We start from the raw sequence: 25,984 nt of genomic DNA on the forward strand, positions 1-25,984 counted from the left end.
AGACAAGGAAGCCCAATACAACAAGAGGTATAGAGACATAGAGACAAGGAAGCCCAATACAACAACAGGTATAGAGACATAGAGACAAGGAAGCCCAATACAACAACAGGTATAGAGACATAGAGACAAGGAAGCCCAATACAACAAGAGGTATAGAGACATAGAGACAAGGAAGCCCAATACAACAAGAGGTATAGAGACATAGAGACAAGGAAGCCCAATACAACAAGAGGTATAGAGACATAGAGACAAGGAAGCCCAATACAACAAGAGGTATAGAGACATAGAGACAAGGAAGCCCAATACAACAAGAGGTATAGAGACAAGACAAGGAAGCCCAATACAACAAGAGGTATAGAGACATAGAGACAAGGAAGCCCAATACAACAAGAGGTATAGAGACATAGAGACAAGGAAGCCCAATACAACAAGAGGTATAGAGACATAGAGACAAGGAAGCCCAATACAACAAGAGGTATAGAGACATAGAGACAAGGAAGCCCAATACAACAAGAGGTATAGAGACATACAACAACAGGTATAGAGACATAGAGACAAGGAAGCCCAATACAACAAGAGGTATAGAGACATAGAGACAAGGAAGCCCAATACAACAAGAGGTATAGAGACATAGAGACAAGGAAGCCCAATACAACAAGAGGTATAGAGACATAGAGACAAGGAAGCCCAATACAACAAGAGGTATAGAGACATAGAGACAAGGAAGCCCAATACAACAAGAGGTATAGAGACATAGAGACAAGGAAGCCCAATACAACCAGGTATAGAGACATAGAGACAAGGAAGCCCAATACAACAAGAGGTATAGGTATAGAGACATAGAGACAAGGAAGCCCAATACAACAAGAGGTATAGAGACATAGAGACAAGGAAGCCCAATACAACAAGAGGTATAGAGACATAGAGACAAGGAAGCCCAATACAACAAGAGGTATAGAGACATAGAGACAAGGAAGCCCAATACAACAAGAGGTATAGAGACATAGAGACAAGGAAGCCCAATACAACAAGAGGTATAGAGACATAGACAAGGAAGCCCAATACAACAAGAGGTATAGAGACATAGAGACAAGGAAGCCCAATACAACAAGAGGTATAGAGACATAGAGACAAGGAAGCCCAATACAACAAGAGGTATAGAGACATAGAGACAAGGAAGCCCAATACAACAAGAGGTATAGAGACATAGAGACAAGGAAGCCCAATACAACAAGAGGTATAGAGCCCAATACAACAACATAGAGACAAGGAAGCCCAATACAACAAGAGGTATAGAGACATAGAGACAAGGAAGCCCAATACAACAAGAGGTATAGAGACATAGAGACAAGGAAGCCCAATACAACAAGAGGTATAGAGACATAGAGACAAGGAAGCCCAATACAACAAGAGGTATAGAGACATAGAGACAAGGAAGCCCAATACAACAGAGGTATAGAGACATAGAGACAAGGAAGCCCAATACAACAAGAGGTATAGAGACATAGAGACAAGGAAGCCCAATACAACAAGAGGTATAGAGACATAGAGACAAGGAAGCCCAATACAACAACAGGTATAGAGACATAGAGACAAGGAAGCCCAATACAACAAGAGGTATAGAGACATAGAGACAAGGAAGCCCAATACAACAAGAGGTATAGAGACATAGAGCCAAGGAAGCCCAATACAACAACAGGTATAGAGACATAGAGACAAGGAAGCCCAATACAACAAGAGGTATAGAGACATAGAGACAAGGAAGCCCAATACAACAAGAGGTATAGAGACATAGAGACAAGGGTATAGAGACAGGACAATAGAGACATAGAGACAAGGAAGCCCAATACAACAAGAGGTATAGAGACATAGAGACAAGGAAGCCCAATACAACAACAGGTATAGAGACATAGAGACAAGGAAGCCCAATACAACAAGAGGTATAGAGACATAGAGACAAGGAAGCCCAATACAACAACAGGTATAGAGACATAGAGACAAGGAAGCCCAATACAACAAGAGGTATAGAGACATAGAGACAAGGAAGCCCAATACAACAAGAGGTATAGAGACATAGAGACAAGGAAGCCCATTACTACAACAGGTATAGAGACATAGAGACAAGGAAGCCCAATACAACAAGAGGTATAGAGACATAGAGACAAGGAAGCCCAATACAACAAGAGGTATAGAGACATAGAGACAAGGAAGCCCAATACAACAAGAGGTATAGAGACATAGAGACAAGGAAGCCCAATACAACAACAGGTATAGAGACATAGAGACAAGGAAGCCCAATACAACAAGAGGTATAGAGACATAGAGACAAGGAAGCCCAATACAACAAGAGGTATAGAGACATAGAGACAAGGAAGCCCAATACAACAACAGGTATAGAGACATAGAGACAAGGAAGCCCAATACAACAAGAGGTATAGAGACATAGAGACAAGGAAGCCCAATACAACAAGAGGTATAGAGACATAGAGACAAGGAAGCCCAATACAACAACAGGTATAGAGACATAGAGACAAGGAAGCCCAATACAACAACAGGTATAGAGACATAGAGACAAGGAAGCCCAATACAACAACAGGTATAGAGACATAGAGAAGCCCAATACAACAAGGAAGCATAGAGACAAGGAAGCATAGAGACCAATACAACAAGAGGTATAGAGACATAGAGACAAGGAAGCCCAATACAACAAGAGGTATAGAGACATAGAGACAAGGAAGCCCAATACAACAAGAGGTATAGAGACATAGAGACAAGGAAGCCCAATACAACAAGAGGTATAGAGACATAGAGACAAGGAAGCCCAATACAACAAGAGGTATAGAGACATAGAGACAAGGAAGCCCAATACAACAAGAGGTATAGAGACATAGAGACAAGGAAGCCCAATACAACAAGAGGTATAGAGACATAGAGACAAGGAAGCCCAATACAACAAGAGGTATAGAGACATAGAGACAAGGAAGCCCAATACAACAAGAGGTATAGAGACATAGAGACAAGGAAGCCCAATACAACAAGAGGTATAGAGACATAGAGACAAGGAAGCCCAATACAACAAGAGGTATAGAGACATAGAGACAAGGAAGCCCAATACAACAACAACAAGACAAGGTATAGAGACATAGAGACAAGGAAGCCCAATACAACAAGAGGTATAGAGACATAGAGACAAGGAAGCCCAATACAACAAGAGGTATAGAGACATAGAGACAAGGAAGCCCAATACAACAAGAGGTATAGAGACATAGAGACAAGGAAGCCCAATACAACAAGAGGTATAGAGACATAGAGACAAGACAGCCCAATACAACAACAGGTATAGAGACATAGAGACAAGGAAGCCCAATACAACAAGAGGTATAGAGACATAGAGCCAAGGAAGCCCAATACAACAAGAGGTATAGAGACATAGAGACAAGGAAGCCCAATACAACAACAAGAGGTATAGAGACATAGAGACAAGGAAGCCCAATACAACAAGAGGTATAGAGACATAGAGACAAGGAAGCCCAATACAACAAGAGGTATAGAGACATAGAGACAAGGAAGCCCAATACAACAAGAGGTATAGAGACATAGAGACAAGGAAGCCCAATACAACAAGAGGTATAGAGACATAGAGACAAGGAAGCCCAATACAACAAGAGGTATAGAGACATAGAGACAAGGAAGCCCAATACAACAAGAGGTATAGAGACATAGAGACAAGGAAGCCCAATACAACAAGAGGTATAGAGACATAGAGACAAGGAAGCCCAATACAACAAGAGGTATAGAGACATAGAGACAAGGAAGCCCAATACAACAAGAGGTATAGAGACATAGAGCCAAGGAAGCCCAATACAACAAGAGGTATAGAGACATAGAGACAAGGAAGCCCAATACAACAACAGGTATAGAGACATAGAGACAAGGAAGCCCAATACAACAAGAGGTATAGAGACATAGAGACAAGGAAGCCCAATACAACAAGAGGTATAGAGACATAGAGACAAGGAAGCCCAATACAACAAGAGGTATAGAGACATAGAGACAAGGAAGCCCAATACAACAACAGGTATAGAGACATAGAGACAAGGAAGCCCAATACAACAAGAGTATAGAGTATAGGTATAGAGACATAGAGACAAGGAAGCCCAATACAACAACAGGTATAGAGACATAGAGACAAGGAAGCCCAATACAACAAGAGGTATAGAGACATAGAGACAAGGAAGCCCAATACAACAACAGGTATAGAGACATAGAGACAAGGAAGCCCAATACAACAACAGGTATAGAGACATAGAGACAAGGAAGCCCAATACAACAACAGGTATAGAGACATAGAGACAAGGAAGCCCAATACAACAAGAGGTATAGAGACATAGAGACAAGGAAGCCCAATACAACAAGAGGTATAGAGACATAGAGACAAGGAAGCCCAATACAACAACAAGAGGTATAGAGACATAGAGACAAGGAAGCCCAATACAACAACAGGTATAGAGACATAGAGACAAGGAAGCCCAATACAACAAGAGGTATAGAGACATAGAGACAAGGAAGCCCAATACAACAAGAGGTATAGAGACATAGAGACAAGGAAGCCCAATACAACAACAGGTATAGAGACATAGAGACAAGGACATAAGGAAGCCCAATACAACAAGAGGTATAGAGACATAGAGACAAGGAAGCCCAATACAACAACAGGTATAGAGACATAGAGCCAAGGAAGCCCAATACAACAACAGGTATAGAGACATAGAGACAAGGAAGCCCAATACAACAACAGGTATAGAGACATAGAGACAAGGAAGCCCAATACAACAACAAGAGGTATAGAGACATAGAGACAAGGAAGCCCAATACAACAAGAGGTATAGAGACATAGAGACAAGGAAGCCCAATACAACAAGAGGTATAGAGACATAGAGACAAGGAAGCCCAATACAACAACAGGTATAGAGACATAGAGACAAGGAAGCCCAATACAACAACAGGTATAGAGACATAGAGACAAGGAAGCCCAATACAACAAGAGGTATAGAGACATAGAGACAAGGAAGCCCAATACAACAACAGGTATAGAGACATAGAGACAAGGAAGCCCAATACAACAAGAGGTATAGAGACATAGAGACAAGGAAGCCCAATACAACAAGAGGTATAGAGACATAGAGACAAGGAAGCCCAATACAACAAGAGGTATAGAGACATAGAGACAAGGAAGCCCAATACAACAAGAGGTATAGAGACATAGAGACAAGGAAGCCCAATACAACAAGAGGTATAGAGACATAGAGACAAGGAAGCCCAATACAACAACAGGTATAGAGACATAGAGACAAGGAAGCCCAATACAACAAGAGGTATATAGAGCCCAATACAACATAGAGACAAGACAAGGAAGCCCAATACAACAACAGGTATAGAGACATAGAGACAAGGAAGCCCAATACAACAACAGGTATAGAGACATAGAGACAAGGAAGCCCAATACAACAAGAGGTATAGAGACATAGAGACAAGGAAGCCCAATACAACAAGAGGTATAGAGACATAGAGACAAGGAAGCCCAATACAACAACAGGTATAGAGACATAGAGACAAGGAAGCCCAATACAACAACAGGTATAGAGACATAGAGACAAGGAAGCCCAATACAACAAGAGGTATAGAGACATAGAGACAAGGAAGCCCAATACAACAAGAGGTATAGAGACATAGAGACAAGGAAGCCCAATACAACAACAGGTATAGAGACATAGAGACAAGGAAGCCCAATACAACAAGAGGTATAGAGACCCAAGGAAGCCCAATACAACAACAGGTATAGAGACATAGAGACAAGGAAGCCCAATACAACAAGAGGTATAGAGACATAGAGACAAGGAAGCCCAATACAACAACAGGTATAGAGACATAGAGACAAGGAAGCCCAATACAACAACAGGTATAGAGACATAGAGACAAGGAAGCCCAATACAACAAGAGGTATAGAGACATAGAGACAAGGAAGCCCAATACAACAAGAGGTATAGAGACATAGAGACAAGGAAGCCCAATACAACAAGAGGTATAGAGACATAGAGACAAGGAAGCCCAATACAACAAGAGGTATACAAGAGACATAGAGACAAGGAAGCCCAATACAACAAGAGGTATAGAGACATAGAGACAAGGAAGCCCAATACAACAAGAGGTATAGAGACATAGAGCCAAGGAAGCCCAATACAACAGGTATAGAGACAACAAGAGGTATAGAGACATAGAGACAAGGAAGCCCAATACAACAAGAGGTATAGAGACATAGAGACAAGGAAGCCCAATACAACAAGAGGTATAGAGACATAGAGACAAGGAAGCCCAATACAACAAGAGGTATAGAGACATAGAGACAAGGAAGCCCAATACAACAAGAGGTATAGAGACATAGAGACAAGGAAGCCCAATACAACAACAGGTATAGAGACATAGAGACAAGGAAGCCCAATACAACAACAGGTATAGAGACATAGAGACAAGGAAGCCCAATACAACAACAGGTATAGAGACATAGAGACAAGGAAGCCCAATACAACAACAGGTATAGAGACATAGAGACAAGGAAGCCCAATACAACAAGAGGTATAGAGACATAGAGACAAGGAAGCCCAATACAACAACAGGTATAGAGACATAGAGACAAGGAAGCCCAATACAACAAGAGGTATAGAGACATAGAGACAAGGAAGCCCAATACAACAAGAGGTATAGAGACATAGAGACAAGGAAGCCCAATACAACAAGAGGTATAGAGACATAGAGACATAGAAGGAAGCCCAATACAACAAGAGGTATAGAGACATAGAGACAAGGAAGCCCAATACAACAACAGGTATAGAGACATAGAGACAAGGAAGCCCAATACAACAAGAGGTATAGAGACATAGAGACAAGGAAGCCCAATACAACAAGAGGTATAGAGACATAGAGACAAGGAAGCCCAATACAACAAGAGGTATAGAGACATAGAGACAAGGAAGCCCAATACAACAACAGGTATAGAGACATAGAGACAAGGAAGCCCAATACAACAACAGGTATAGAGACATAGAGACAAGGAAGCAATACAACAATACAACAAGAGGTATAGAGACATAGAGACAAGGAAGCCCAATACAACAAGAGGTATAGAGACATAGAGACAAGGAAGCCCAATACAACAAGAGGTATAGAGACATAGAGACAAGGAAGCCCAATACAACAAGAGGTATAGAGACATAGAGACAAGGAAGCCCAATACAACAACAGGGAGTTAATGCATTTTCAGCCGGTGACATGCGGCACAATGAATGAAAGAAGAACTGCAATGAAAAATAAATCAACATACATTTTTATCACTAATAATTTTGTGGTCATTCATTTTTTTTCTGCACGATAAAATCCATTTCTGAACAAGCACATTCCAAACTTGCGGGGGATCTGCTACAAAAGACACAAGTAGGCCAAACTCCAAACTCAAAGCAAGGCACTGACATGACTTGTGCGTGCATGTTTCTGCCTCATACTGCCAGCTAACGGGCGCCAAAAGGCAGGCAGAGAGCTTCGCTGCCTATCAAGTGTCAATATGTCCCATCCATCTTCACTGCACTCCAATAATAAATACCCATAATGGCATAATGGCGTGACAAGGAGTTATGGGACAGGCAGGGGGACAGCCAGCTCTCGGCTGTGGACGTCACACGTCATCTGCCAGTTACGTTCGTTTTACAGCGAGATAAAGTAAGCTGATCGGGATGGCTAACATATTGCATCTGAAACCGTTTTCAAAGTCGAATTTCCTAGCGAAACAGCGGGTGATAAGGGATGGACGACCAACACAGAAAACAACACAATAACTTCAATATGAGTGACATCAACGGGAAAGACTGACTCTGTGGCTGCGCTGCTAACAGCCGACTCGACTACATCCCCTGCCTGCTTCTTCACCAGCGACAGCGTGTAGACAAGAGCTGGTTACGGCGACTTGAACAACTTGCACATTGCACTCAACAAGCATGAGACATCTAAGTCTCATATCCAAAGCCAGGTAGTTCTTCAAACATGTGGCAGTGAATGAACAACGGGTGTGTTCAGGGTGCACAAAGAGAGAACCGAGAGATTTCGAAAGACCTCGGTAGGAGTGGGCATTTCGTGCCAACGATGAGAGCGCCAGCTCATCAAACAGGCCCAGGGGCCCCTATGTGGAACTATTAAACAGTTAGCAACCCATGTAGAGACCGCCAAATTGTTCGCTTTTTACTCATAGCCTATGATGGAATTTTCTACGTACAGAACAAAGTGATGGATATGAGTATCTGCTTTACCAGTATCAGAATCACAACGAAAGCACTGGAAAGGCAGCGACATAACTTTGGTAGTTTCTATGAGCTGTTCAAGCAGAGATGCAATGAACTGGGCCTGACGGTATGCGAAAACTCATAGTAAACAGTTGATCAGAGTAGAGAGGGGGCTAATCTACTATAACATAATGGACAATATCAATGTTCAGACGAGAGCTAGTCTAACCTACGGGATACAAACCCAGTTCCCCCACGGGTGCCACCAACGTCTTAAGACCATTGCCATCATCAGACCGACTTTTAAAACCGAGGGCCAACTGTGACGAGTGTTACAGTTCAGTCACTGATGACTTAACCCAGAAGTACAGACGGATGGACTTCGTTTACACGTGCAAGTGTTTATTTACAGTAGTGCCGTCCACTATTATTACATTGCATGTCTATGGTGTGAGGACAGAGTATCTCTCTCAATCGGTAGTGCTGACTACCATGTTGCGTTTGCAGCGCTGTCACAAGTAGGCCTTTTCGCTGGCATTTGGGTTGCTGTCCGTGGTGCTGAAAGTCGCCTGTTTGTGCAGGGCAGTAGTTGAGAGGGGCACAACCTATTAGGGCATGTGAGGGCGTGTGTCCAAGGGTTAAGCCGCCTACCTGATGCTGTTTGATGTATGGTTGTGGTTGTTTGATGGTTATCTTTGTGATCGTGTCATACCGATAAACACCGTAGCAATAATCCGCTTTATGAGTGAGTGACGGGGACCTGGGGGGGGTCCTCAATAGAAAGTGCCTAAGTCAGACCTCAACGCACGTCACTGTTTTCAGCTCTTAGCTACTCCCGACGCCCACTTCACCTCACCCCTGATCTTTCAACACTTACTAGTTACACACACAGCCTCGAGGGAGTGATCAGGATGCTTGGAACTAGCCTGCAGCTGTTTATTAACCCACGGCAGCACAGATCTGTGTTTTCACCAGGGGTTATGAATACATCGCAAACACCACTAAGACTCTGGGCTCTTTGTTGCTGGTAGTGGTGAACGGGGAGGGGGAAAATATATCAGATCTCTGACAGTGTCAATACACAGTTCTGGGTTTCTCTGTCTTTATGTGTGTGCACCTGCGTGTGTGTTCCTGTAGCCTTACCTCTCAGGCCTGCAGGGCATTCACAGAGGAAGCCATCAACGGTATCAACACACACCCCGGCACCGCATGGAGCCGAAAGACACGCGTCAAAGTCCTCCTGACACAGGACCCCTCCTATCCCCTGGGGACACGCACACAGGTATTCTCCGCTGCCCGCCGGGAAGGCCACGTTGGTCACGCACGTCCCGCCGTTCAAACACCCACAAGGTTTCACAGCCACCTGAAGAGAAGAGGCAGACGGACGGATAGACGGAAGGACGGACGGACAAACAGCTGTTGCCTACATAGCTTTCAACATAGCCAATTAAATGGCATCATACTCAGCCTGTTATAGGAACAGAATAGCTTCATATGGTCTGCTTAATCATAGCGTATGGCTATTTTCACTTTCCCTAGATCCTCAAGTCTTCTCACTGCTAATAAAGAGATGAATACCCACTCTGACTCTACAATACCCTCAGACAGGAAACCACCATCTGCTTCCAGCTCTCTTATGATCACGGAAAGAGATCCTCGTATTACTGTTTTATACCATGGGAGTTGAGGGTGATTATCAGCATCGTATCAATGTCTTCTTTATTGCTGTCCGTGCCAAGCCAGACCTGGGCTCACAGGGTAAGGTGCAGATACATACTGTAGTTGTCTCACAGCTCTGGGGTAAACGGTTTTATAACCACATGACCAACTATGGGCATGAACCTGGGAATGACAAAACCCTGGGTTGTCAACTTGTTGTCAAGTTCCAGCTCTAAGCAGACGGACATCATGTCAACAGAGGATAAGCACGCACGGAGCTATGGTGTGGAGAGAAACACATCCGTGATGACTGCATGTGTTGACTGAGGTCTGTTTTCATGCTTTGGGGGCTAAACGGTGGTGCACCACCCACCAAGGGAGGAAGGGAATGAGGGAGGTAAGAATAAACTGTTTACAAGTCACTCCCTCCCCCTTTTCTCACCTCGACGGTGTAGCTGCTCTGGGCATTGCACTCGTCGGACAGCGTGAACTCGAAGCTCTGCCGAGACTTCCCCTGTGTCTCCCCTGGATGGACTTTCCAGATGAGGAGGCCGGCGGGGGAGAGGCTGGCGTCGGGAGGGCCCTGCTCCAGGAGGAAGAGGAGCGCCGAGCCCTCGGGGTCCGCCGCCGTGAACTGGAACACAAAGTTCTCCCCCGCGAAGGTGCTGAGGCCCCCCTGAGGCTGGTGCAGGTTGGGGGGCTGGTTGACTGGGGGTAGGGGGAGAGAGAGAGAGAGAGAGAGACAGAGAGACAGAGAGACAGAGAGAAAGATTGAGGTACAGACAAAAGATAAAACAGTCAAAAGTATTCTCTTTTTATCCACTGTGGTTGACAGACGGTATTCATTATTGTACTCCAGCGGTTTGAGAGGGTAGTTCCGAGCACAAAGGGAAATTGAGGGGGAACTGGTGTACTGTAGTCTACTACAGAGAGCATCACTGACACTGTGAAGCCCCAAAGGGCTGTCACAACATGTTAGTGTCCGGGGTGGGAAGGAGGGATGGAGGAAGGGAGAGAGATACAGGGAGAGAGAGAGGGTTGGGGATGGCGGGAGGGAGAGGAGAGGAAGAGGATGAAGGGTGGGAGGAAGAAGGAGGGGTACAGTCTCTCTACAGGGACACAGAGACATGTGAAGACAGGCTCCTCTGTTGCAGAGTGCATTTAGACAGGTCCTGACAGGTAAAGAAACAGAGCCCCTGCAGATGGCCTGCTCTCCTTTGATCTAACACTGGGACAGAGACTGATGACACAGCTAATGGGACCAGGCATCTTCCTCAGAGCTGAGACCTAATGACATAGACAGTAACACAGGGACAGGCTGCTTCAGAAACACACAGCCCCTGAGAAGAGAGAAAGGCAGGGCCTGTTCGAGAACTACTAAGAGACTATTTTCTCATTTGTGTGTGTGTTCCTGTGCGTGCGCGTGTGTGTGTGTGTGTGTGTGTGTGTGTGTGTGTGTGTGTGTGTGTGTGTGTGTGTGTGTGTGTGTGTGTGTGTGTGTGTGTGTGCCTGTGCATGGGTGTGTTTGCAAGTATAATCCAACAATATAACCTTCAAAGGGAAATCTGTTCAAAGCCCATAAATGAAACTTCCTGACCTATAACTCAACTAAAATAGAATCATGTCTGAGTCATAAAAGTCATAAAACTCCAAAGTTCTCCACTCCATCAAATGTACCCTGTGCCAATCATGATCAATCTTGTCTGACTGTCTATTATTAATCCCTATTAGACGGTGTTAATGAAGTGAACCATGCAGCGCAAAGATATAGGAAGCATCTGTAGCCCTGGGCGGGTGGGTGTGTTGCAGGCCGGCAGGCAGACTGTAAATATACCTGAGGAGGGGTAGAAAGAGGGGGGGAGGGAGAGAGAGAGAGAGAGAGAGAGAGAGAGAGAGAGAGAGAAGGAAGGAAGGAGAGAAAAGGGAGAGAGAGAGGAAAGGAGAGAAAATGGAGAAAGAGAGAGATTGTCTCTCCTCTCTATACCAGTGTGACAGCCCCCCTCCAAGTGAAAATGAATGACCGTGGCAAGAGCACCGCTATCTATCGTTATCGTCACCTACCACTTTAGTCTTTGCCGAGAATTTGAATTGCATTTCTTTGATCCTTCGCGTCCTCTCTCCTCGCCTCCTTCTCAAAACCCATTGGATGAGATCAGAGGGGAGGGAGATCTGACCTTCTCATTGAATGGTTTTTGAAAGAAGGAGAGAGGACGCAAGAAATCAAGGATATCAATCCGATTGATCCTTTTTCAAACCTTACATGCCAATCACGGTCACCATAGCTGTTTGCAGTCTGTTGTATCAGTGTGTAGTTTGAGACTTTTCAAGCATATTTTGTTCTACAATATTCAGCAGTAATTTCCATTTGACGGATTTGACTTACCTTCATTTACGGACCATGTGAATTTGGATATGTTTGGATTACAGAGGAGGCAGGGACTGGCAGGATTGGAGTCTCCTTTAGCAAAACACATTCCATCTATATTGCATGTCCTCTCCTGACAGAGACAGAGAGGGAGAGAGAGAGACAAGTGAGAGAGAGAGACAAGTGAGAGAGAGAGAGAGAGAGAGAGAGAGAGAGAGAGAGAGAGAGAGAGACAGACAAGTGAGAGAGAGAGAGAGAGACAGACAAGTGAGAGAGAGAGAGACAAGTGAGAGAGAGAGAGAGAGAAGTGAGAGAGAGAGAGAGACAGACAAGTGAGAGAGAGAGACAGACAAGTGAGAGAGAGAGACAGACAAGTGAGAGAGAGAGACAGACAAGTGAGAGAGAGAGAGACAGAGAGAGAGAGAGACAGACAAGTGAGAGAGAGAGAGAGAGAGAGACAGACAGACAGACAGACAGACAGACAGACAGACAGACAGACAGACAGACAGACAGACAGAAAGAAAGAAAGGAAGGAAGGAAGAAAGACATTCACTGTTACTACATTTACTGAGATGATAAATAGGAATAAAAAGGTTAAAGGAAGAGTGTGTGACAGAGATGAACTTGTACAAATTTATGAAGCAACAATTTGATAAAGTGTCATGCAATATGTCCTTCTCAATGTTTAGCACTAGGACATGTCTGAGCCTCCATCTGGAGACCATAGAAGAAAATCACAGCAGGAAATGAACAGAAAACAAACACTAACAAATCAATTTCTACCAAATGTAACTCAATTTGATTAAAACATAATTGGCAGGAGCAGCTACAGTAGTCCCCTGTGTGCGTGTGTGCGTGTGTGTGTGTGTGCTTGTGTTCCAGTGTGTGTGTGTGTGTGTGTGTGTGTGTGTGTGTGTGTTTGTGTGTGTGTGTGTGTGTACTGTATGGTGTGCGGGGAGGACATTCATAACATCTGTGGTGTAGAACAAACATCCTTGGACGTAGGGAGCTCTGAAAGTGATGTTGTGAGTGTCTGTTTTAGTCATCCTAGAGACAACCGGTATTCCAGAGCCTGGTTTCCACTGTACAGTAAACCCAAGAGTAAAGATGTACAACAACACTTCACTAAACATGTTGCACAGCATGGTCAACAACAGCTACCCTGCAGACATTACGAGACAGCCTGGTTTCCACTGTACAGTAAACCCAAGAGTAAAGATGTACAACAACACTTCACTAAACATGTTGCACAGCATGTTCAACAACAGTTACCCTGCAGACATTACGAGACAGCCTGGTTTCTACTTCTTCTCGTTATACGAATATCTTACGCCTTTCTCAGTGGTGAAGAGTTGTCCTAATACTGCATGGTTCTTGAGGAGATACACTGCGTCTTTTAGGGGAAATATGAATGTGTGTGCGTATGTGTGTGTGTGGTCGTGCATGCATGTGTGCACGGGTTTGTGTGGTGTATAGTAGTTACCTTTAACTTACAGAGTCCGGAGTGGGTTGGTTCACACACCTGGCACACACCATCGTAGATTGTTAGCAACTTAGGCTCACTGTACTGAGAGCCGTCATTGGTCACCTGAGACAGGAAGGAACAACACTGTAACCAACCAATACTCAACACACTAGTGCTAACCAGTTTCAGACATTCGTATCAATTAGTAAGGCTTCCGTGTCTTGAGCTTGGTATGGATGGTCAAACGGTTTGGTGGTTTAGCTTTAAGTAAATCATTTAATATGATTTCAGAAGGATGAAGCTCATAATACGGTAAAACAACAACAACAACAACAACAACATCAAAACAAGTTGATATAGGATTTGAAATTCATGCTTATGCACACTTAGACATTTTCACAGCATCCAATACAAATGTACCTCACACTCCTATGGGATGGGTGACTCAAGCTCCCCTAAACCTTGTAGATTAATGGCAGAGCCAGGGCTAAGGTCGGTAATATTGGGCTCATCTTCTAAGCCCACTTACCCAGGCTCACATAATCCACTTCAGCAGACAGACCTGACTTTGGGCTAACCTTGGGGGTGAGGAGAGAGGCCCCACGGCTCTGTCTCCTACATTGAGATTTATGCTAATGTCTTCTAATACGGCAGTAAACAAACAGCGATCCCAAACCACTCAGGGACATGCTGGAACATGATATATAGGCTATAGAGCAGGCAAGGAGAAGGTCAGGAATAGGGCAAAGCAGAAGACTTCAAGTTGACTTTAAAAAAAAGTGAGCTATAACAACAGTTTCTTACAAGGAAATGAGGTGACTTTCCATGCGCTTTAGTAAAATGAATGACGCAATGAATGAACTTGATTGATATAACTATATAATACTGTAAGTAACTTTACCTTGACTTCCCAGCGAGCATAGGGTTTGTCATCCACCATAAAGTCTACAGAGTTGATAGTCATCATGCTGTTCAGTGAGGGGACAGAACAGTCTAAAGCCTTGGAGCTCAGGAAGGTAGCTCTGGTCCTCTGCTTCTCTCGCGGAACCCGCTCACCATTCAGGTACTAGAGGAGATAGATCGATAGATCACCATCAGAGCATGTGAATATTGTGTGTCTAATGTGTAATTACAACTTTGATCATGGCTGAACCCCAGTCCTGCAGAGCAGTAGTTTGTTAAGACCTACACAATATCACAGCTTATTGTGAAATAGACACAAATGACTTATTCGAAATTCGTGACAGGCACACGGAAAAGTTTTTGCACAAAAAAAGAAGAAAGAGTATTGCACAATTTTCATCACAACGCATTTTGTGTGTATTACACAATTTTCTTTCTTCATAACGCATTGGTGTACATTACACAAATTATTTTTTTGTGGCTAATGTTAGGTAGTCTAGCTAGGTGGCTAATGTTAGCTAGGCTAGGGGTTAAGGGTTAGGGGTTTAGGGGTTAAGGTTAGTTAGCATGCTGGCTAAGTAGTTAACAGGTTCAATTTAGGAGTTAGGATAAAGGGTTCAGGTTAGGGGAAGGGTTAGTTAACATGCTAAGTAATTGAAAAGTAGCTAGAAAGTAGTAAGTATTTGCAAAGTAGCTAATTAGCAAAAATGGTAAAGTGATCTGTGATCAGATTTGAACACACAACCTTTGGGTTGCAAGACGTTCACGTTATATGCCAAACCATCCTCCCTGACCAACCTCCCTCCTATCATTTCTGTCTTAAGTAACCCACTGTCCTCATCTGTGATTGAAATGCACTCTATACAAAACCGTAAACTGCACACACAAAAATATACAGTCCAATAAGCAATTTATGTCTATTTCACAATAATCTGTGATACTGGGTTGGTTAGACAGACCCATTCTCCCACCACAGTCTGCCTATTCACATAGCTGACGTTGGAGTCCTGTTGTAAAACTAGCATTTTACCAGTCTGTCTGAGGGATGATTATAAGGCCTACTGAAATGAGCCCCCCTCCTATGATAGAGAAAGGGAATCTAGAGCACCATAGTTTTGCTGAACTCTTTCAATGAAAAAAATACTGGTTTGGAGAGATTTCAGCATCCTGTCTGCTTTTTCTGTGTTCCCCACTCTGTTGAATGCAGCAACACTTTGCGGGTATGTCCTTGTATGACCGTGACGATTGTCTGAGTTATTTCTCTCACCATCAGTCGTGTGAGGTGGCAGCCCAGGTTGGGAGAGTCGATGAAGCCGAGGCCGAAGACCCGGACGCTGCGACAGTCGAACGCTCTGATGTCACACAGACCACTGTTCTCCAGGTCTGTCAACTCCACGGGCTGACCTGAGGAGAGAGGAGAAAGGGATGAGAGGGGAGAGGAGAAGAGAGATAGATAGATCATCAGAGTTGAGGAAAGACGGAGTGGAATATGTGTAAGTGAGGAAGTGCCAAAACAGAAAGACTCAAAATGGAAGATTCACCAATTCAAGGGCACTCAGGTATACATTACGTATGATGTGACAAAATGGCACGTTGTCCATGACGACAACACAGTTAGTAAATTCGCAGAGACCGTCGCAATAAATACATCACCAGCCAGACACAAAGTCATAGAATTGAGAGGTCATGTTCAAGTACATTGTCATGAAGCAGCACACTGTTTTATAATACCTGCAAGAATGAGTTTAACAAAGAGTCCCTTTGTCTGCATAAAGTACAGTACTAGTATGTCTGCCTCCTTTGATTCTAGTTTGATTCTACTTTCTACAGAAAACAATGTCATAAGTGATATTAAACTTTTGAAGTCGATGGCATTTGAATAAGAATGACAACAAACAATCAACACAAAAGAGGAGACAATTTCCCTTCAATGTCCCCTCCTCCCCCTGTGCTCTTGCCCAGGGGGAGACTTGATGCTCGCCTGTGATCAGTTGAGCTATTAGCTGGATTTATTGGCGCGCCCTGCCATATTCCCCTAGGACCCTGATCCCAGATCAGCTACTATAAATCACACAACACACAGAGAGAGGTCACGGATGGATGCCCGGACCGCTACCTGGTGATAAACAGTATCCTACTATCACCCATCTCTCAATCAGGATCTATGTTCACAAAGCATACCAGAATAGGAGTACTGATCTCGGGTCAGTTTTGTCTTTTACATTATAATTATATGGACCTTTGTGGATGTGAATTAGGATTACTCACTGTATTCAATATTAAAAATAACTTGAGACTGCAGTAGTCTAATGTTGCAGACTTAACAACAAAATGACCAATAAGCTGATGAAATCCAATTTTAAGAAAATATGTTTTGCCGCAAAATTATATCCAATCTCTGAGCAGTTTGCAAGTGAATACTCACTGATAGCCAGACTGCAGTCGTAGAAGCTGTGGCCAGGATAGCATTGACAACCCCACTCAGTGCACTGGCCATTCCCGTTGCAGAAGTTGGGGCAGCGCAGTGCGGTGAGTACCGTCCCAATGATCCCTTCAACCCCCTCCAGCCCAGCCCTGGACTCTCCCAGCTCCAGGACCCTCTGGGTCCGGTTCTCCAATAGCCTCCTCTCACACTCGTTCTCCAGGTAGTGCACCAGAGCCTCCTCCCAGGCCAGGTCATCCTACAACATCAAGTTCAGTAAGTTCAAGTTGAACTGCACTCACGTTGCAGTCAATGGAAACTGAAATCCATGAGCATACTGTACAATTGGCTTGACAAAAGGGCAGACAAGACCTATACTAACAAGTTACAAAATCAACAACGGTAGTGTCCGAAATGACACAAGATTTCCTCGCCCTTATGGGCTCTGGTCAAAAGTAGTGAACTATATAAGGAATAGAGCGTCATTTCAGACACAGACACAAACAGAAATACCTTGAGCTGCAGATCCAGGATACACAGGTCCACTGCCTCATCCAGCCTCCGGCCCAGCAGCCCTCTACACACTGTTCCCACCGTGGAGTTCCCCAGGGCTAGCTGGCACACCTCCAGGGCCTTGACCGAGGTAAGCCCACTCGGGGTGGGCCACACAGGCTGGGCCACTGGTCGCTCTGCAGACAGGTGGTGGTCCTCAGGGAAGAAATAGGCTAAGCTCTCCAGGTCCGCTTGGCTCAGGGACTGTGAGGTGAAGATGGGCTGGAACTCGTACAGCGCCTAATAATGACAATAGTAATAATAGCAATAATGACAATAACAACAACAAAGGGCCATTCAAATAAACTCAAGGACACTGTACAACAAGAAAAACAAAAATAGAAGAACAAATTCAAAGGATGAGCACCTGTCTCTTTGTCTTGGGCCTGTTGTCGTCTACGGCAACCAGGAACTCTCTTCTGAGCTCCCTGTCAACCTCTCTCTCACTCTTATCACCGTGGTCCCCAAAACCACCATAGTCCACCATCTGGGAACTCGGCTGTTTGTGTATCTCCATAGGCAGAGCTGGGCCGTTCAGGATGGACACTCCCTGGTGGTCACTTTGTTCTGGCTCAGAGCTCCTAATGTACTCAGTGGTAGTGTCCACCCAGGGGAAGACAGAGGTATAATCCACGTTGTCATGAGACTGGCACTGGGCCTGGTGCTGGGGTGACGAGGGGTTAAAGTTGTAGTGGCTATCGCCGGTGTGGCCCGTGGTGAAATGCAGAGACATGCTGTAGCCCTCCTGACACCGACAGAAAGGCCGTAGTTCCTCCACCTCCATTACAGGGGGCATGGTGTCAAATAAGCTCTCCCCCGCGGCTAGCCTGACACGAAGAAGAAACAGAGGGGTACGGATCAGACAACGAGCGATCTCATCAGACTCTGAATTAGAGTAAGCCTTGGGGATAACACAGGATTTGATAAAGGATTTCTTTTCTCATGCCAGCTAAAATAGAAAAGGTAACCCAAGGTTATTAAGGAACAACAATTCACTTACAAACTAAATGACAAAAAAGGAAAGGGGTGGGGGGAATGTACACTGAACAGTTACCAGCTCAGGGGACCACTGTCAGATCTATATAGAATCATTAGTAGTTACCTCCATTCCTCCACAAAGCGTTCTTGTTCAGTGCTCCCATAGGTGGTCCCATCAGGTCCATGGAAGTCGTTGTGACCGTTCCGGTCGAACGTCCCACAGAGTCCCGTGGTACTGCTATAGTCCACACTGGGAGCTCTGATTGACAGGCTCATCCCCCAATCACTGATGTCCGCCCTTACAAAGGCCCCAGATGGAAAGATCAACTACAAAAGGAATAAAAAAACGTCTGCTAAATGGCATATATTATTATATATTATAAAGTAAGAGTTAACATTTATTACACCCAGAAGCCAATTCTAACAGATCTTAATGCAAACTGCATATTATAGAAAGAGTTCACTCATTGTTTTCTTGTGTGGATCAGAGTAGTACATACTGGGACTCATCAAAACAACAACATCAACAACATCATGTTGGACATTACATTGCATCAATCGTACAGTGTTGCAGATTGCCCCGAGCAGAAATGTGTTTTCCCATGACTTGTAAAAGTCGTTTCATTCAATATTGGGCTCATTGGGCTCACAAACTCACACATCCCCAAAACCTGTCTAGACAGTGAAGGAGGAAACAGCCCATAAAAGTGGTTTTAATGACTTTAGTAAAAAAGCATGAGCTGACGCATATACAAAAATGCTTGTAGAGGTGCTGACTACCTGAGAAAAAACTTAACAAAAAGATAGAAAGCCGTCTCCTGGGTGGCGCAATGGTCTCGGTCACTGCATCGCAGCGCCAGCTTTGTCACCAGAGACCCTGGGTTCGCGCCCAGGCTCTGTCGCAGCCGGCCGTGACCGGGAGGTCCATGGGGCAAAGCAGAATTGGCCTAGCGTCATCCGGGATAGGGAGGGTTTGGCCGGTAGGGATATCCTTGTCTCATCACCAGCGACTCCTGTGGCGGGCCGGGGGCAGTGCGCGCCAACCAAGGTCGCCAGGTGCACGGTGTTTCCTCTGACACATTGGTGCGGCTGGCTTCCGGGTTGGATGCGCGCTGTGTTAAGAAACAGTGCGGCTTGGTTGGGTTGTGTATCGGAGGACGCATGGCTTTTGACCTTCGTGTCTCCCGAGCCCGTACAGGAGTTGTAGAGATGAGACAAGATAGTAATTACTAACAATTGGATACCACGAAAAGGGAAGAAAAAGAAAGTCGCACAAGCGATATATTCTCCCAACAATTTAATGGGTAAACCTACTTGGTAAAAGTGATCCCGTTAAATGAACCAATACCTACTGTAATTTTCTTCCCCTGGTGAGATTCATGGATCTTGATCCGATACTGACTGGAGCCTCTGTTATATCCTCCCAGGTTCTTCAGAGAGAGCTGGGGCCTGGTCTCCTGAAGCTGACCATTACACATGTCCAGCATGACCACCTTAAGGACCACAAAATAAAATAAGTAATTGACTGTATTGTGTTATCCTTATAGTTTTGTACTGTATTTACAAACTGTATATACACTGCTCCAAAAAATAAAGGGAACACTAAAATAACACATCCTAGATCTGAATTTATGAAATATTCTTATTAAATACTTTTTTCTTTACATAGTTGAATGTGCTGACAACAAAATCACACAAAAATTATCAATGGAAATCAAATATATCAACCCATGGATGTCTGGATTTGGAGTCACACTCAAAATTAAAGTGGAAAACCACACTACAGGCTGATCCAACTTTGATGTAATGTCCTTAAAACAAGTCAAAATGAGGCTCAGTAGTCTGTGTGGCCTCCACGTGCCTGTATGACCTCCCTACAACGCCTGGGCATGCTCCTGATGAGGTGGCGGATGGTCTCCTGAGGGATCTCCTCCCAGACCTGGACTAAAGCATCCACCAACTCCTGGACAGTCTGTGGTGCAATGTGGCGTTGGTGGATGGAGCGAGACATGATGTCCCAGATGTGCTCAATTGGATTCAGGTCTGGGGAACGGGCTGGCCAGTCCATAGCATCAATGCCTTCCTCTTGCAGGAACTGCTGACACACTCCAGCCACATGAGGTCCAGCATTGTCTTGCATTAGGAGGAACCCAGGGTCAAGGTCAACCGCACCAGCATATGGTCTCACAAGGGGTCTGAGGATCTCATCTCGGTACCTAATGGCAGTCAGGCTTCCTCTGGCCAGCACATGGAGGGCTGTGCGGCCCCCCAAAGAAATGCCACCCCACACCATGAACTGACCCACCGCCAAACCGGTCATGCTGGAGGATGTTGCAGGCAGCAGAACGTTCTCCACGGCGCCTCCAGACTCTGTCACGTCTGTCACATGTGCTCAGTGTGAACCTGCTTTCATCTGTGAAGAGCACAGGGCGCCAGTGGCGAATTTGCCAATCTTGGTGTTCTCTGGCAAATGCCAAACGTCCTGCATGGTGTTGGGCTGTAAGCACAACCCACCTGTGGATGTCGGGCCCTCATACCACCCTCTTGGAGTCTGTTTCTGACCGTTTGAGCAGACACATGCACATTTGTGACCTGCTGGAGGTCATTTTGCAGGGCTCTGACAGTGCTCCTCCTGCTCCTCCTTGCACAAAGGCGGAGGTAGCGGTCCTGCTGCTGGGTTGTTGCCCTCCTACGGCCTCCTCCACATCTCCTGATGTACTGGCCTGTCTCCTGGTAGCGCCTCCATGCTCTGGACACTACGCTGACAGACACAGCAAACCTTCTTGCCACGGCTCGTATTGATGTTCCATCCTGGATGAGCTGCACTATCTGATCCACTTGTGTGGGTTGTAGACTCCGCCTCATGCTACCACTAGAGTGAAAGCACCGCCAGTTCAAAAGTGACCAAAACATCAGCCAGGAAGCATAGGAACTGAGAAGTTATCTGTGGTCACCACCTGCAGAACCACTCCTTTATTGGGGGCGTCTTGCTAATTGCCTATAATTTCCACCTGTTGTCTATTCCATTTGCACAACAGCATGTGAAATTTATTGTCAATCAGTGTTACTTCCTAAGTGGACAGTTTGATTTCAAAGAAGTGTGATTGACTTGGAGTTACATTGTGTTGTTTAAGTGTTCCCTTTATTTTTTTGAGCAATGTATATATACATTTCTTTAACCATAAAAGCGGCAACATATTTGTAGCTTAGAAGCGCCAATTGTGGTCTTTTTTTTTACCCTAAATTGGTAATGATTGCAAAGAGACACTGTCTTTCAGCAAGTACCACTTTTTGTTTTATTAACCGATGAAACACAAGTAAACAGTTTAAATTCCCCAAAATAAGCATATATAAAAAAGTCATACATTTACAATCAAAATGTGATATTTCAAAATATAAGTTTTTAATGTTTTCCATGTTTTAAGAGATACTTTGATCAATTTTATTCATAGCCGCTTGCTATGAACATTTGTCTGTTATTCATTCAAAGTGTTTCTGTGGTACTCAGAGGCTGACAAATTGGCGATTGAGCCACCAAAATGGGTGATATCGGTGATATGGGCGCCATCAGGCTTTTAGCTCTAACTCTGGAATGCTATGCATTTATGTTTTTTTTTATACTGGCTGCCACACCCTCCCGGGGTCCAAATCTGGGGTGGCTCCATAGAAAATCAAATCAAATTTTATTAGTCACACGCGTCGAATACAAAGTAGACCTTACAGTGAAATGCTTACTTACGAGCCCCTAACAAACAGTGCAGTTTCAAACAATACGGATAAAAATAAAGACAAAAGTAAGACGGGGCAATGCAAATAGTCTGGGTAGCCATTTGACTAGATGTTCAGGAGTCTTATGGCTTGGGGGTAGAAGCTGTTAAGAAACCTTTTGGACCTAGACTTGGCGCTCCAGTACTGCTTGATGTCTGGTAGCAGAGAGAACAGTCTATAACTAGAGTGGCTGGAGTCTTTGACACATTTTAGGGCTTTCCTCTGACACCACCTAGTATAGAGGTCCTAGATGGCAGGAAGCTTGGCCCCAGTGATGCACTAGGCCATTCGCTCTAACCTCTGTAGTGCCTTGCGGTCGGAGGCTGAGCAGTTGCCGTACCAGGCAGTGATGCAACCAGTCAGGATGCTCTCGATGTTGCAGCTGTATAACCTTTTGAGGATCTGAGGACCCATGCCAGATCTTTTCAGTCTCCTGAGGGGGAATAGGTTTTGTCCTGCCCGCTTCACAGCTGTCATGGTGTGCTTGGACCATGTTAGTTTGTTGTTGATGTGGACACCAAGGAACATGAAGCTCTCAACCTGCTCCACTGCAGCCCCTCGATGAGAATGAGAATATCTATATCTGTTCAGGGTACATACATCTACAAATTTTGTGCTTTTGTCTCAAAGTTTCCTCTTGAGGCATTTAAAGCTTAGCCACGCACCACTAGTATAGAAAAGAGAGATTACGTTTCATTCCTCCATTTGACCTCCATTTGACCACTTCCAGGTTAATTTTCAAATCAATTAAATGAATCTATGAATCATTCAATCAATAAATGATTTCCTCAAACCATCTAGCCCGATCAATGTGTAAATGGGTGTGTTAAACTGTAGTGCTTTGTGTTTGATGTTGTAAACGTGTTTTTTTGTATTCAACTTCTCGTGCTGCCGTTTTGGCCAGGTCTCTCTTGTAAAATAGATATTTAATCTCAATGAGACAAACTTGGTCAAATAAAGGTACAAAAATAACAATTGAATCAATCAACCTCGTTTCCCTCTCTGGCCGCCACTCCACAGTTGCAGGACACAGCGTAATGGCGGCTGCCACAGTCCCACTGACGAGCCTGGATCTCAAACACTCGGTGGAGGCTCTTGTAGAGGAGGAAGGTACCCGTCTGTTGGTTCTCATAGCGTCTGGTGGGGAGAAACTGGTCTTAAAACAGGGGTGATAAATTGGACTGATATCATAGCTGTGATGTTCTTACTTGAAAATACCAAAACAACATATGTGTATTGTGCATCTTGCGTGTGAAAATGTCTGTGGCAATTTGTTAGAATTGAACATGTGCATCAGATAAGTTCAACTTAAAGTTATTTTACTGGCAAGTTAAAATAAATGGTAAGACCTAGTTTCCAATAATTATCATAATCAAGCAAAAAGGGTATTTTGATAATGGGATCTAGAGATTGCAAAAGCATGATGAAGGTGAAGCAATTATTTAAAAATAATTAGGATTTAAAATGTTCTATCTATTTAGAAGGTTACGGACTGGTCCCTTTCGAACCTGTTTGGTCTGAAAAACATTTTTAACATATTTATCTCTGATTAGTGGGTGTTTTTTGCAATGTTTTGAAGTACCAGCTTTGAGAGGATAGTTAATAATAATAATTACAGTAAAGAACTTAATCAGTTAGCAGGAGGTGGAGTGGTGAAATAAATAAATAGCTCTTCTTGATCATTAAAATCGGCCAAAACAAGGTAATGTGGGGGAAAATGCATAGTAGATGAGAACAATTTTGAAGCACACTGTATTTCAATGTACAAAAAGGTCTATTGGGGGGGGGGGGGGGGGGTGAAGTCTCCAAGTCTGTACGTAGCACACGAATATATAATAATAATATATGCCATTTAGCAGATGCTTTTATCCAAAGTGACATAAATCGTAAATCTAAAGTGATTTACATATGGGTGGTCCTGGGAATCTAACAAGCGACATGCTCTACCAACTGAGCAACAGAGGACACAGCATGCTAACCACCATGCCCCAGTTACCTACCTGCCATCCAACGTAATGATGTGTGGATCAGTCAGAGAGTAGCAGCTTGCAGTGGGAACATCTTGAACTGTGACCTGCAGAGGTATGAGGAACAAAGCTTAGCGTGACCCACTCTGGTCGTGCTGATTAAAGTGTCTGCAACAGCACAGGGCTTTCATGTGCGTGTGTGTGTGTGTGCGTGTGTGTGTGTGATAAACAGGCAGAAATGCTTTCATGTCTCACTGGCTTAAACACTAAACACAGATGTGGCTAGCCTGACTGCATGACTGAATGATGACAAAACAAAGGGGAAGTCGGAGGTTTAGGAGGACACAACGGGTTTTGCTACATGAGTAATGTTAAGACTTAGTTTAAAGGAAAGAGTGGAAGCCCATGTAGAAAAGCAGTGTGAGTGATTTGTCGTTGGTTCATAACAGTCTTCTCTTTAACGATGTAAACACTGTGGTGCTATGTCATGCAGACATTTACTGCAGTTCTGTTAGTGTTATAAGCAGCTGTTCTGAGGCTTACAGCTACATTATCTCTCTCTCTCTCAGACCTTGAGTGGGGTGGGCTATAGCCCATCCAGAGGCGGGTTTTTGCGGAAAAAAAGTGCATTAGAATCTTCCAAAGTTCTAATTCCATTGTAGTGTTGTAATGTGTACTAATTATATTTCTATGGGTCTCCCGGTCGGACCTTGAGAGGTGTGGGGCTGTATCCCCTCCAGAGGCGCGGTGCGTCAGAGCGTGGCGTGGCGCTGAGTAGGCTGGGGCGGTTGCCGTCGCGGGTGAAGTCTGTGACGGCGGTGAGGGTGAGGCTGGCCCAGGCACACCCCTGTCTCTGGCTGCAGGCTGCACTAGGCTGTAGCTCCACCTGGCAGGTAGACAGGGCCATGTTGGGGGCCTCCACGCTGGGATCCAGGCTGTCTGGGAGGGCAACAGGACACATAACAGTGTCTGGTTAGTAAATACCCCCACAGAGCTGCAAGACAGATAGCCTGAATATGAAATCAACCCCTAGCCCCTAGATCTGAGAAAGGATTGGATGGGTGTAAACAAACAGGAATTAATCACATGTTGAGTCTTTTGGTTTTAAACCCCTCTGGCAGTACAGTAAGCACTGGCTCACACAGTGGGGCTCCCGAGTGGTCTAAGGCACTGCATCTCAGTGCTAGAGGCGTCACTACAGACCCTGGTTTGATTCCAGGCTGTATAACAAGTGGCCCAGCGTTGTCCGGGTTAGGATTTGGCCAGGTTAGGCTGTCATTGTAAATAAGAACTTGTTCTTAACTGACTTGCCTAGTTAAAAAAAAGGTTAAATAAAAGAAAGAAAGAAAAACAAACACAGAGATTGCATGGTCATGGAAATTAGGCTATTTTAATTCTCACCTGAGTCACGGACACTCAGAGTGAGAGTGACTCCACATGGTCGGCCATGCTCTGTCCCGTAACAAGGGATAGGCACTGTACTGTGGATGGTTACAGCATGCTCTTTTCCATCCTCTGCAATGTGCAGCACATCTGGAACAAACTGCAGGCAAAGAGAGAGAGAGGGAGCGAGAGTAC

At 44.6% G+C, this 25,984-nt stretch overlaps 1 protein-coding gene across 1 annotated transcript in view; it reads right to left on the minus strand.

Moving 5' to 3' along the window:
- si:ch211-246m6.5 (von Willebrand factor D and EGF domain-containing protein) overlaps positions 1-25,984 on the minus strand; it is a 67,527-nt gene that overhangs the window by 28,878 nt on the left and 12,665 nt on the right. Inside the window, exons 7-21 of the mRNA XM_064970173.1 lie at positions 25,808-25,949; positions 25,116-25,345; positions 24,440-24,513; positions 23,429-23,576; positions 20,024-20,164; positions 18,796-18,998; positions 18,061-18,520; positions 17,655-17,933; positions 17,145-17,400; positions 15,987-16,123; positions 14,718-14,882; positions 13,835-13,939; positions 12,370-12,484; positions 10,429-10,694; positions 9,471-9,690 (exon numbers count right to left, since the gene is read on the minus strand). Of these exons, the coding sequence (XP_064826245.1) occupies positions 9,471-9,690; positions 10,429-10,694; positions 12,370-12,484; positions 13,835-13,939; positions 14,718-14,882; positions 15,987-16,123; positions 17,145-17,400; positions 17,655-17,933; positions 18,061-18,520; positions 18,796-18,998; positions 20,024-20,164; positions 23,429-23,576; positions 24,440-24,513; positions 25,116-25,345; positions 25,808-25,949 (2,941 nt within the window). The remainder of the gene's footprint in view (positions 1-9,470; positions 9,691-10,428; positions 10,695-12,369; positions 12,485-13,834; positions 13,940-14,717; positions 14,883-15,986; positions 16,124-17,144; positions 17,401-17,654; positions 17,934-18,060; positions 18,521-18,795; positions 18,999-20,023; positions 20,165-23,428; positions 23,577-24,439; positions 24,514-25,115; positions 25,346-25,807; positions 25,950-25,984) is intronic.

This window comes from Oncorhynchus masou, chromosome 7 (genome assembly GCF_036934945.1).
Source record: "Oncorhynchus masou masou isolate Uvic2021 chromosome 7, UVic_Omas_1.1, whole genome shotgun sequence".
Taxonomy (NCBI): domain Eukaryota; kingdom Metazoa; phylum Chordata; class Actinopteri; order Salmoniformes; family Salmonidae; genus Oncorhynchus; species Oncorhynchus masou.